At 42.9% G+C, this 14,141-nt stretch overlaps 1 protein-coding gene across 1 annotated transcript in view; it reads left to right on the top strand.

The window, feature by feature from the left end:
* LOC128734510 (uncharacterized) overlaps window positions 1-14,141 on the top strand; it is an 82,050-nt gene that overhangs the window by 14,834 nt on the left and 53,075 nt on the right. Inside the window, exon 3 of the mRNA XM_053828748.1 lies at window positions 11,600-12,055. Within this exon, the coding sequence (XP_053684723.1) occupies window positions 11,600-12,055 (456 nt within the window). The remainder of the gene's footprint in view (window positions 1-11,599; window positions 12,056-14,141) is intronic.

Raw genomic sequence — 14,141 nt, 5'->3', positions numbered from 1 at the left:
AGACCGAGTAAAACAACCTGCTGAATTCAGTCCAATCCAGCGTAAAATACGGGATAAAACAGGTTTTCTTTTAAAAATCAACTTTCACCGAGTGTCAAAAAATTATTGTAGTGCCGACAAGCGGAATGGTTCGCCCTCTGGTAGGTTGTTGGACACGGTTGTGGTAAGTCTGCTGTCGGCTGTCAGCTGTGCCACAGTGAAACTTACCACTAGACGTGACCATCGCGATGGGGCGGTGCAAAAGCAAAAGGAAATGCACCGTTTTACAGGATGGTAAACGGCTGTGGAGCGAAACCGTAACCGTGCTTTGGGCCAATTGCATCAGAGTGTACAGATTTGGGTTACTCGTAGGGTACTTTTGTGCGAAAGCTTTTAGCTTTCACATTCTCCTCTGGGTTTCGTTTTAATTGAGTTTTATGTTTACTCTCTAAGCATGGTCCTCTGATCTGTCGGTTTATTAAGAGTAGCTTTTGCGGAAGTCTAACAATGGTCCTATGAATTTGCTGTAGGTTTCACAAAGACCTTTACTGATTTACCATTCCGTGTTAGTGGTGCTTTCCTGTAATGTACACGTTTCGTTGATTTATTATTACCAGCCTCTTTGAAAGGGTTAGCGTCTGTGAAGTTGTAACTCTATTCCAGAAAACAACTAGATAATATTTGTCGATGAAAGTCAATCCAATCCGTCGGGGGCCAAACCCTGTATGGCATTGAACACGGTTCGACGAATTGGAATGTGTCCGAGTTTATGTACTCGAATGCAAGTTCTATGCATTTAATTTTGTAAGGTATGAGCTTAGCAAATAAATTATTCTATAAGCTCGTACCTCATAAAATTAAATGTGTCAATCCAAGAAAGTGTTTTGTAAGCAAACCTGACGTGATGGACTCTTCTGAGAACTGACAACCAGCCGAATTACTGGTGGTATGTCAGACACTGCACATAGATTAAGAAAGGAGCCTACCAAAATATATTTGAATGCTGGTCGCAGTGGTTTCGTCTCCGATAAACAAAGATAAAAAACAACTACCAGATACAGACTACAAACTTAGACCGCATTTTGAAATTTTTCTCAATTCTGTGTCTAGATTATGTTAAAATTGGGCTTTCTACGCTGTAGTTTACGCTCAAAAACAGCAAACAATCGTCGATGAGCTTCCTTTTTTGTTTTGTGATTGTCAAACTCAACGGGATCTTCGTATGCTCCGCATCCAACACGACCTTTATATTTGACACACCCGAAGATCTACCATAAAGCAGTTCCGTCAGTTTCGTGCCACCTAAGTAACTCATTGGGCCAATGCCAACTATTATTGGTGGAGCTTTGAAGGGTTGGACTGTGGAGTGGGGTTGCAAATATACTAATACTAGAGGGAACAGTTTGTTGGCTAAGCCGGCAGTTGCGCGAAAGTAACTTTAGCACTTTTCATAACAACGGTCACGACCGGTGATAATGCAAAGAACTAAAACCTGCGAGCGGAAGTGAAAGACGACGGCCTTTGACGAAAATCTTTTTGATGGGGCACTCCGGGAGGACAGCAGAAGATCAATTATGATTGCAAACGAGTTGACGATTACGTTGGTGATGCTAGCATGTGGGCATGTGGGCATATGATACTAACTGAGAAAACTGAAGCCGATAAACGCGAGTAGATATAAGCGATTAGCCTAACGCTCACAAGATGAAGATATCGGACCATCTATGCAAGTTGCTTAAAAGCTATTTTGAAAATCAGATGCAGGTGACAACACGGCTGATGAAGGTGCGAAGAAGTATAAAGTAACCGCGGATGTTCCACAGGTTTCGATTCTCGGTCCTGCGCTCAGCGCTTTCCAAATTATACCAAATGGCTATGGGCATCGTAGCCATATCAGTGCTAATGTATGGTGCATCGGCTTGGGTCGGGTTTTAGCGTTGGGCAGTCAGCACAACGAAGCAAGTCTTAAAAGAGTTCAAACTGATAGCATTACGGGAGGCGTGTGGATATCGCGCCATATCGCTAGATGCGATAGGTGTCATTGCGGGTACGCTTCCTATATGTATACTCTTAATCGATGATAGCAAGTGCTATAGGTATAGACAGACTACAATCTTTTACCGACTGGTAATTCACTTAATATAGACAGAGAAATGTCAGAGGCATTCGGGATAAAGCAGATCACAATGCCGAGCACGGCTGATGGACCCGTAGACTGATCCGAAACATCTCGTCTTTTTTTATAATGTTTATGCAGGGAGAAAATCTTCATAGACAGCACCTTCACGGTGCCGAATAGGATTCGCAAGGTGCCAACATGCTCCTACTAATCTAATCTAATCTCGCACTAACGCAGCCAATTCTTGAAGGCATCCTGGAAAATGACGATTACTTGAATCAATCATTTTTCTTGTTAACGGCCAGGCCAACTGCGCAGCATGTACCGCAGAAAGAATTCAAAGGAATCAAGTGGAACCAGAAAAAATATCTAATTCCATTAAACTCCTTGAAATCAAGGGGAAGGAAGAAAGCGTGGACCTCCCGTACCAAACGCTTCCCATATACACAGATAATGATTTATTTACAGTCGTTGGGAGTATCTTTGCTAATAAAGGTTAAGTGATACTCCGGACCCTCAGGGATGAACTAATGGCATTTAGACCAGAAGCCAGGCTGCAATTGGCCAAGGATATAGCGCCTTATTTCGCTCTATCAAGGTGCCAACATGCTCCTACCTACTAAAAACTCTTCTGCTGGCCTTTCCTGAACCCCTCCCGGAACTACCGTTAGATTTTACTTCAGGAGGGAGGACATGCCTAAGCACTCCGACTTATCCGTTGCGTGCGTGGATTCACACAACACCCTTGTCACTTCATACCGCCACCACCCTTTACCTAGAACCTGGGCTGGCCAATCAGCCCATTACTGATCCTCAGTGGTTGGAGAATTCGCGAAAAAGTGATCATTTGAATCGATGAACATCCCTCATGAACACACACTATTCGCCTGCCTCGCCGATAATGCACGCATCAGCTTTGAATTTTATCATGAATGGAAACTCAGTGTGAACATCAGAATTCGTTCAAAAATTGAATATTGAACATTGAGTGTGTTCGATTTATCGGATATAGAACGCCCGCGGACGCCGGAAAGTATTCAAAATAATATTACCACGAAAACGGAATAGTTTAAAGTAGTGTTAGTGGCTTTACAAGTAGCAGAAAGCAGAAATTTGCACTTATGCGTTGCTCACGATATTCGTATATTCAGCGATGATATGAAGCGTGAGTGTACGTTGCTCATTGTTATAGGCGAATTGAACCACTCGCGTAGCTGTTTTATCATGATAAAAACCGTTTGCCGATGCTCGGCGTATCTATTCATTTTGCGAGTTTTCCAACCTCTGCTGACCCTCGCTAAGCTATGTCAGGCCCTGTCGTTGCAAACGTTCTAGCCGTTGCAACTCCGTTATCACATCCGTTGCCGCCCTATCGACGGCACCCCATGCGCGCTGTTCAGCGCACATTCTCTGCACGATGATGTCGGCGTTGGTGTCTTCCCCAACGACCGCAAACCTCACCCGCCGAGTGGCCACGAAACGCGGGCAGTGAAACATCACATGCTCCGCCGTTTCCTCGGCTACCGTGCAAACGAGGCAAAAGGGTGAGCCTACCCGTCCACGCATGTGTAAATACTTCTTAAAGCATCCATGTCCCGACAGAAACTGGGTAAGGAAAAAATTTACCTCCCCATTCTTCTACCGATCCAGGACGAGATGTTATAGATCAGCCAGTGGGTCCACCTACCGTGATCGGATATGATGATATGGTACGGCAGCCGCACGCAACGCGCAATGCCAACAGCCTGAACACCTTGTTCAGACGTGCCTGATTGCGCTTACTCTCCAAAGCCGGGGCCCATGCCGGTGCACCGTACCGTGGCACCGCCAACGCATGGCAACGCTGGCCATCAGGCGTCTCTTACTGCTGCTAGGACCACAGCCATTCTGCATGATCTTGGACAACGCAGAAACCGCCGACGACGCTTTACCACAAGCTTAATCCACATGGCTGGTGAAGTTCAGCCTGTTGTCTGCCATAACACCCAGGTACTTCACACTTTGTTTGGAGACAATCATCTGTCCTCCAACGATTATTTTGGCCTCTAAAGCCGACTTACGGTTACTTATCATCACCGCTTCAGTATTGTGGTGGGCCAATCGTAGATTGACGCCCGCCATCAAACTCTCTATTATGCTTATGGCGTCCAACACCAGCATTTCCATCTCCTCTAGAAACTCGCCTACCACTGTAAGGACGATATCATCGGCGAAGCCAGTGATCTCGACCCCAGCGGGTAGTTCGAGCCTCAGCACGTGGGGCCGAAAATCGAGCCCTATGGAACACTCGCCGTCACTTTGTACTTCTTCGCCCCATCCGCCGTGTCGTACACTAGCGTCCGGTTCTCGAAATAACTTTTAAGCAACCTGCATAGATGATCCGGTACCCTCATCTTATGCAGCGCTAACGCGATTGCACTCCAGTTAGCGCTGTTCAAAGCGTTTTTGACATCGATTGTGACTATGGCAGAATACCTGTCGCCTCGTCTTTTCCTTCTCTTAGGCTTCTCGGTCCTCTCCACCACGGACTTTATGGCGTCTACAGTGGACTTTCCCTTACGGAAGCCAAACTGCGAGCTTGCCAGTCCGACATCACTTTCCACCACAGGCGTCAGGCTGTTTAGGATTACCCGCTCTAGCAATTTGCCTAACGTGTCCAATAGGTAAATTGGCCTGTACAAAGAGGGATCACCAGGTGGTTTCCCCGGCTTTGGCAGCAGTAACAATCTTTGAATTTTCCATTTGTCTGGAAATTCGCATACCTCTAGGCAGTTCTGAAGCGTCTCTCCAAACATATCGGGATATGCTTGGATCGCCACTTTGACTGCCTTGTTCGGAATCCCGTCAGGACCGGGCGCTTTCTTCGTTCTTAAACCCCTGGCAATTACGATGAGTTCCTTATTCGTGACCGGAATGAGGACATCATTCGATTGACCGTACGGGGTCGGAGGCCACCAAACTGGATCGTGTTGCGGAAAAAGCCCTTCCACGATGACTTTCAGCTTTCGGGGGCAGGTTTCCCGCGCCGCGGATGCACTGTTAATCTTTTTCATCACCACCTGGTATGCGCCACCGGGGTTCGAATCCGCATCGCGGCATAGCTCCTGAAAACAGGATTTCTTGCTACGTCTAACCTCCTTGTTGAGGGCCAACCTGGCTGCTGTAAGCTCGACCCCCCGAGCTTCTGCATCTACATCGGTCGGGGCCCTCTGCGCTAGCCTTCTCGTTCTGTGGCACCTGGAGCGGAGCTGGGCAATGGTACCACTCCACCAGTATACCGAGCGACGACCGTTCGTTGGCTGCCCCGTCCTGGGCATAGTGGTATCACATGCCTGTACTAGGACGTTGGTCAGCTCACGGGCACTCAGGTTCGAGCGGTTGCTCTCTGCGCTGAGTGCTTCAACGAACAGGTCTATGTCGAAGGACTTCACTTTCCACCTCCTCCCTGTCGACTTCAACCCGCGTGGCCATGGCATCCGTCGTTCAATCGTGTATCGTATAGCTTGGTGGTCGCTATGCGTGTACTCATCTAACACCCTCCAGCCCATGTTGGCAAGCAACGTTGGGCTGCAGAAATTGATATCGAAGATCGATTGTTGTACCCCCCTACAAAAGATACTGACGGATCCCACGTTAGCCAGACTTACGTCCAGTTTGGACAGAGCTTCCAGCAAGCTTTGTCCCCTAGGGGTAGTGCACCTGCTACCCCATTCGACAGCCCAAGCATTGAAGTCTCCTCCAATGACAACGGGCTTGCGGCCCGTGAACTCGTCGGTGAGCACGTCTAGCATCCGGTCAAACTGCTCCGGTGACCACCTAGGTAGAGCGTAGCAGCTACAGATGCAGACGCCATCGACCACAGCAATCACGAACCCTTCCTGGTCAGACGAAACCACCTCATGGATGGGGTATCTACCCATTACGGCGATCGCTGCCATCCGCCCCTTGTCGAATACCCAATTAGCGCCGCCCCTGGTGACCCGGTAGGGTTCCGCGATAATGGCAATATCGCATCCCGTTTCGGCTGCCGTCTGCCAAATCAGCTCCTATGCCGTGTCACAGTGGTTCAGGTTAATCTGTATAACCTGCACCATTATAGTTGCAAAGCCCTCCTGTAAACCGCACACAGTGGACCACCTGTGGCATGCTTATTTCCCGCTACATTGGCTGAAACGTAGGGAGGTAACACAATTGGGTGTTTTTTTATATAGGTGAGGGCGAGTAGGGGCACCCTTCTACCCGTTTGTAGTGTAGCCGAAAAAACTCCGGAGCATGTGATATTCCACTACCCACGCTTCGATGTTTGCAGAGCAGCTAGGTCAAACTTCCCGCTTGGTAAACCCTCCTGCCCATATCAACTCCGCTGGCCGAGTCAACCCCTCTCTAAGTCAACTGTTACCCCCTCTGTCAGGTCAGCCTTCCCCTCCCTGCCGGCCAGGCCCTTACCCACGCTTGGTCAAGCTTTACTCTCTTGCCTGTTCGAACTATACCCTCTGCTAGGCATGCCTCTACACCCTAAAGGTTCAGTCATAAGCCTCCGTCGTAGGCATCCCCTACCCCTCCCGTCAGATCAACCGTCACTTTCTAAATCAACCCACACCCGAATTATTCGGTCGGCCCCCCTTCAAGGTCGACCCTGGCTACCCCCACAGAGTCTCTTTTGCCCGGGTTAAATGTTACCCACTCCCCCTTGCCGGATCCACCAATCCTTAACCCCCCCCCGCTATCTGGAACTGGTTTCCGACGAATTCTCACTCTTACACGTTTGATGGCTTTCGGTGTCCTTACTGTGCGATTAGGAACAGGTTTGGGGAGTATTTTTAAAAAACCGGTTTTTTTGTATCGCTTGATGGTACAAAAGATGAATCCTTCGTGTATTCCGTGTGGTTTCAGCTTTTTTTAAATATCACACGGTCCAAAAATGTTCAAAAACAGACTTAGCAGAAGTTCCCTTTTTGCGTCCTTGATTACCACGACTCTTAAGCGAATGAAAATTCAAAACCAACTTGCAACCTGTGTTGACATTTGAATACACACTAAACGAAAAATATACAGACATACATGTGATTAACACATTTTTAACTAAACATTTCCAAAAAACACTGATAGTTCTTACTACTCACCCTGTATATACAGTTAGGATGTAGTATGTGTGATTAGTAAAGACGGTTGAAAATAGTTATCTAATTTTAAATTTAATTTTTTTTTCTTTTCTTTTCAACGACGTATAGCAGTCGGCTTTTTACTTTTCTGTTGGGGAAGAATAAATGCTTAATGCGAGAAATGTAGATTCAGGCAAACTGAAAATTCTTGATATTAGGCCAAAAATATAGACTTAGCGAAGGTGAGAGTCGAACTCACAGCTCCCAATCTCTAGTTGAGCGTGTTGTTTAACCAATTACACCACTAAGCCGTCTATACTCTGTGGTCTTATATCAAGGTTTTGTTATGACGCTTGCCTGATTCTACCATTCATTCGCACATTTATCCAGCGCGAATATATTTTTGTTGACTGTATGTGTTGCGACCGCACAGATTGATAGACATATAGCTCGTCGTCGTTGAAAAGAAAAGAAAAAAGAATAATACGTAGTGGATCCTCACACTACATGTAACCGCTGGCTCGAACGGTTATCGACTGACGTTGCTAAGCACAAACCGATATATGTCTATAGCTATATGTCTATCAATCTGTGCGGTCGCAACACATAAGTCAACAAAAATATATTCGCGCTGGATAAATGTGCGAATGAATGATAGAATCAGGCAAGCGTCATAACAAAACCTTGATATAAGACCACAGAGTATAGACGGCTTAATGGTGTAATTGGTTAAACAACAGGCTCAACTAGAGATTGGGAGCTGTGAGTTCGACTCTCACCTTCGCTAAGTCTATATTTTTGGCCTAATATCAAGAATTTTCAGTTTGCCTGAATCTACATTTCTCGCATTAAGCATTTATTCTTCCCCAACAGAAATTTAAATTTAATAGAATTTAATAGTGGGGCATGTTGAGCTTCATGATATCAATTTTATATGTACATCTAGGCATATATTCTTCGGAATAGCTTTGTTGCGGAATTAATGGTAGCAGAATAATCGCGTAATTTTCAACCAGTTTTCAGATCTATTGAATCTTCTTTTAAACTATGTCGTTGGATATTTTTCCGAAGATGGCAATCTCAAAAAAAAAATCCTGCTCTTCTTGAAACTGTAGTTATATACTTTTCTTGAAATTAAAACCGATCATTTCGTTCATTAATCATGTGTGCTTCGGTTGCCTTCATCGGCTATCGGCAGTTTGTGTCTTGTACATAGGGGAATTGTGTATAACGTGCCCCCCCTGGCCAATGTGCCCCCCCTTCGTTTTTCGCTAAACAAGCGAAATCAAAATGCAAAACCACCCAGAAACCATAGTATTTGATGGAACTAGCCTACTATGCAAGTATGACAGTTGTCACATGCTGTAAAAACAAAACAAAAATAAATTTGTTTTTGAGCAGCTTCCGATGTAACTTTTGGCGTCATTTCCATAAGCTATTTTCTTGTCAAAATCTGTAAATAACCGGTTGTTGTGATTCGATTGCGTAAAGTGAACTTCAAAAAGACATCCCTGCCAAAAATAACGGTATGAAACGCATGATTTGCTTTAGCATTTAATATTTTTTCAAATAAGTAAAAGCAAGCCAAAATGCCCCACTTGCGGTGGTGCAATTTGCCCCCCTTGCAAATGTGGCTATAAACATAGGTAAACAGATCTAAGTTGAAGCCAAGTGCCATTATTTAATTCAATTAGTATTGTAGAGCAACCGTGGTGGGAATAATTTGTTACCAACGTCCAAATTCTGGGTAATTCAACTACCCGGTACAAAACGCCACAGCTGCAGTATAATGTGCCCCATGCAGAAAAGAAAACGTGCACCAGAAGGCCGAAACTAGGTTTATTTTACATAAAATAACGATATTTTGCAAAACAAAGGAAATAGTTTTACTTTCTACAAAATAGAGTTGGTCTGTCACTGGTAGAAATACTCAAATTACCGTATTGGGCATATTATACCGTAGGTGGGGCATTTTACCCCGCGCAGACGAGAAACACAACATTTAGGTGCTTTTATTAAATAATTCCTAGCATGTTTATTCCACAATACTAAATGAAATAAACAATTGCAATTGGTTGTCAGCTTAAACACCAACATATACACGTAGTTGTAACGTTAATTTGGGGAAGTATAACGGAGATATAACCATTTATTCTTACGGGGGGCACATTATACACATTTCCCCTATGTAGTGAAACTATTTGTCGTTGTGTAGCTTGCATGCTGAGAAATGGTTACCTTTATTGGGTGAAAATGGTACTCATGAAAGAGGAGACGGAAGGGGGGTCAACCCCTAAATCTTCCTAACCCCCTTCGCTGCGATTGATTTACTGCTTTTCTGTAGGTGTGTATAAATTATCATAACCTGCGTCTTTCAGCAGCTACATCATTTTTGCAGTGCTAAATTTAGCGGATACATATCATTGGATTGATGCACTACCACTTTATACATAACTGTCCAACCTACGCTTAGGTGGTGGTTTGTTAATCCAGCACCACATTATGCAAATTTGTCAAACCAGCAGTGGTTCGATAGACAGAAATATTTAATTGTCGTTAATCAAGAGTGGACCGTTTTGTTGTAATGATAATTACATTTTATACCTGACTATTAGGTAGTGGTGTGAATTTAGGAGCTATTTATCACTTACATCCATTTAGTGAAATGTAGCTCTGGGAATACAACAATAACAGCTTCAGCTGATACAGTTTGCTTTGAACAGTATCATCAACCCGGCCAATAATAACTTTTACGATGCGTGATAATCTAACGATGAATAATTCACGTTTTATGCAGGCACCTCGAGCCATCCCATTCATTAACTCACATGCAATTGTGTGCCAGTTTTCGAACGTTGACTGTATGTATATAGGGTTAAATGTTACGTCAGGATTTTTATTGTCTTGCTATGTCACCCCTAATCACTAGCAGATTTAATTTAACTATTAACATAATTTAACTATTGGCAGACCATAGATTGAAGAAAATGTATCTGTAAATATCAAAATATATTTTAAAAATTCAAATAAACTGACAAAATAATGATGTAAAATCCTGTGCAGATATACACATTGGTTTTTTTTACACATAAGGGCTGTGCTCTCCAGCTGTTTATAAACGATTTTTTCCTACATGCGTTCATCGATGAGATCCACACTTTGACTTATGGCCGTACCATTAGAAGTAGTTTGGTTGCATTTACTGCATTCGATTATGGTGCAAACGTGGTGGAAATTAGTAATTGCATTATTTCACTATTTTACCCCTGAGTTCATTTCTTGTTGTTTTATAGTTGTCTTGCAAATGAAATATAAAATTGTTGGCTATAGACAGTCGTAACGCATTCAGCAAACTTGTTTACATAATATTTTTATGAACTTATAATCCTACATAAAAATGTAATACAGATATGCGGAAGCAACTTTATTTTCATGCGTTTTGGTTTATCTATGTCGTATATTCCAGGGCAACACAGTAAAATTTAATGTTTTGACAGCAACAAAAAAATAGAATTTAAAAGAGGGTTTTTTCGGTTTCATATTCAGATTCGCCCCCCGTTTTACATGAAAAATGATCATATAATGTGGAGGATTAGGATCATTATCATAGACATAATCATAGGCTGTGTAATTTAATCAAATTCTTGCCGTCGAAAAAACGAAAAGTCATTAACTTGTTTTCTTTAGGTTCTCTTGGTTCGGGAGGAGCGAAAAGTAGCTCAAGTAGATGTAAATTAATTTATCCAACTAAGCGCGAAATGACTTTTTGCAAACTCTGGCTCTTATTACCACTTATCCTGCGTGCTGTTTCGATCAACAATTGCTCAATTATAATGAAGGTTTGTTGCCGATTTCAACAGCAAACACAACCGTGGAGAGTTGCAATCAATTGAGTACTCGTGCTCAACATGTTCGTTTAGTGCTTCCAAGTTAAGGCTTTCGAGTACCTAACACAAAATGTGCTTTGAGCGTCCTTCACAACCGGTATCAAGTTTAAGGTCCCTTTGAGAGTTAAGTGTAAATAATTATTATTTTTTTACATGTGTTACTAGGTTATGTTTATACTGAAAATTTCGCTAATATTTCACTGCAACCTAGTTACGTAGAACTTGGAATCGATTAAAAAAGAAACTCCCCAACATGGGCCCAAAATACTCAAATATTACACTGAAGGTAACACTAACAGTTGATAGATACACTTATTACATGCTTAAGCTTACTGCCTAATATCCTGAATCCGGGCCAATTATGACTACGCAACAGACCCCAAGTGACTGTGAAATTCAAACGAGCTACATGATTTCTCTTTCTTCTTCTCTTTCCTTTCGGGCTTCCATATCCCATCATTGAACGATTGATTGAATGAATAAACAAACGGTCTGCTAACATTACTCCGTAGCGGACGTGGATCCACAAGTGCTTGAAATCCACCGTCAGAACCTCATTACCCAGAAAATTCTGCAACGCTATCTGGAGAGGCGATTGCATCCCGAGAGGAAACCTCAAATCCGAGTGCCTTCGGTGGACGAAATCCTGGCCAGATCACTGACGGCCAACTCGATACGAGATACGCGTCAACAGAGCCAGAATTCTACTGGCACATACAAGACTGGATCTGCAGCCAATCGATATAATTTGTTCATCGATTACGGTAGTGAACCGGGCGATGAAGCCCGAAGGCAACAGCAGCAGCAGCAGAATGACGACGAAGACTACGAGATAGAGCAAGACTTGGATCAGTATGACGATCTGGGCGGCTCGCTGGATAATGATCACATCGACATCGATTCGCTGCAGTCCGGTGAATCGGAGCACGTGGATTCATTCTATCGAGATAGATTCTACCGGCACAAAGGTAATTATACATTTGAACAATAGTGTGTGCGTTTGGATGTCATTAAATCATACAATTTTTCCTTCAAATTCATATTTCATGTCACTTGGGGTTAGTTGGTTTCAATGTAAAATGAGGTGTTGGTACTCAAATAACCAAAGTTATTGCATGGCATTTTATTATTTAATGTGTTTTTTGCGTATCTCTCAACTTCTAACTTATAATTTATGTGTGGCAACTCGATACTTCAAAATTCCCTGATTTGTCCAGGTTTTTCCAGGTTTCAGGTTTCATATTGCGATATAATTTTAGCTGAAAATGTGTTTCGTTCATTTATATTTGAATTATTTGTCAACCAACGAGAATGTGAGAAAAATTACTCTATTAGGTACTGAAATTTTCTCATCCAACTCAGTTCCATCTGTGCGTTAACATCACGTATCCTCTTCGAGAGAAGTAACTGCTGTTCCTCCGCATTCTTGTTGTTACGAAATTCGTTGTCTTCAATGACCATTGTATCTGCGTTTCTTGCTTTCATAACAAACATTTTAAAGTATTGAATTGACTTACACTTTCACGATGAAGTGGTTTTACCCCGCTTTAGCGCTATTAAATTTCATACCGGTTGAAGTGGCCTCAATTTCTCTTCGAACTACATCCACATTTTCCAGTCACCGATGTTAGCTAAAGTTTAATGGAACAGTGTTGCGCCTGAAATACTAGGTACAAAAAGTTTAATCAAGAATAATTTTGGAACAATTTATTTACTCAGTGCGAGCTTTACAGATACCCAATAGTGCTAGCTCTACGAATACTTAAAAAATTTTAAAAAATTGGGGAATAGTCCCAAATATGGAGAACGCATTTTCTCCGTGTGCCAACCACCCTGCTAGACTTATCAAGAACAACTTTCGTATATTTTCTCCATACAGTGGGTCTTAACCCAACCTACCGTAAGAGGGAAATTTGCTCCACCTACTCTATTTCCCTAAGCGAGTTCTTCAATCGCTTTCTCTTATTCTGCCGAGCGGCAAATTACACTCCGTGCGTGAATTCCTTATCCGTTCTTTTTTCCGCCCAAGTTTATTCGCAAGCTCATGCCCAACCGGAGAGTGAAAAATTGATAACCAAAGTCATCTTCTCGCAGCGCCGAACGCGTTTATTACGGCTAACTCTAAAATCGATTTCGACGTGTACTTGACCACTCAATGAATCGATCATTGCGGTTGTTTGAAAAATTCCCGGATTTTGTTCAAAATTCTCTGATTATTACAGGTTTTTCCAGGTCATTTCCAAATCCTTGACGTTTTCCAGGTTTTCCAAATGTTTCCCTAGTTGGCACCCTGGTACAGTAGTGGCATTTATTTGGTGTATTTACGCGCTAACACTCTTTGTTGGGGTTAACACCATTCGTGAAGTCAGCCATCTGGCAATTGTCACGGTCTGCCATGTAATATTATTGGCCTCTACTGGCAAGTAGCCGTGTAATATTATTGTTTGCAAAGCAATGGTTCGTTAGTTTACAGGTTCGCCAGGTGCAGGATCGCCATGGTTCGTTTGCCTGGTTTGCCAACGGTTGGTTGGCTGCAACTAGCGGGTGTGCTGGTTCGAGTGAACTGCGGTGTTTAGTTTTACCTAAAGCGAAGAATCTTGAAGGAGTTTCTTCAAGATGTTCGAGTGCCAACCTGTGTTGGTTTGATTGGAGCCACATTCGATTGCTCTAAGCTTAAAATCAGCAGATAACATACCTTGATCTGTAATTTTATAACTTAGATAAGTTACAGGCTGTTACCTACTGCACACAAGGTGAACAATTTACACTTTTAAGCGTTGGGTTTCAAGTTATAGAATCTTAAACGTTCGAAGACCTGCTTAACATTTGAGAGTTGATGATTGACTGAACATCCTATTATAACGATGTCGTCAATGTAAATAAAAGTTAATTCTGAGGTTGGACCTGCCATTGCGATATTCATCATTCTCTGAAAACTTTTTGGACTAATATTTAACCAAACGGTAATTTAGTGAATTGGTAATGACCGTTTTTGGTGAAAAATACTGTGAATTTTCTAGATTTCATATCAAGCGGGATTTGATGAAATTTTGA

Source organism: Sabethes cyaneus, chromosome 2, assembly GCF_943734655.1.
Source record: "Sabethes cyaneus chromosome 2, idSabCyanKW18_F2, whole genome shotgun sequence".
NCBI lineage: Eukaryota > Metazoa > Arthropoda > Insecta > Diptera > Culicidae > Sabethes > Sabethes cyaneus.
Note: the sequence above shows the minus strand (reverse complement) of the source record. Positions and strands in the feature narration are given on the sequence as shown.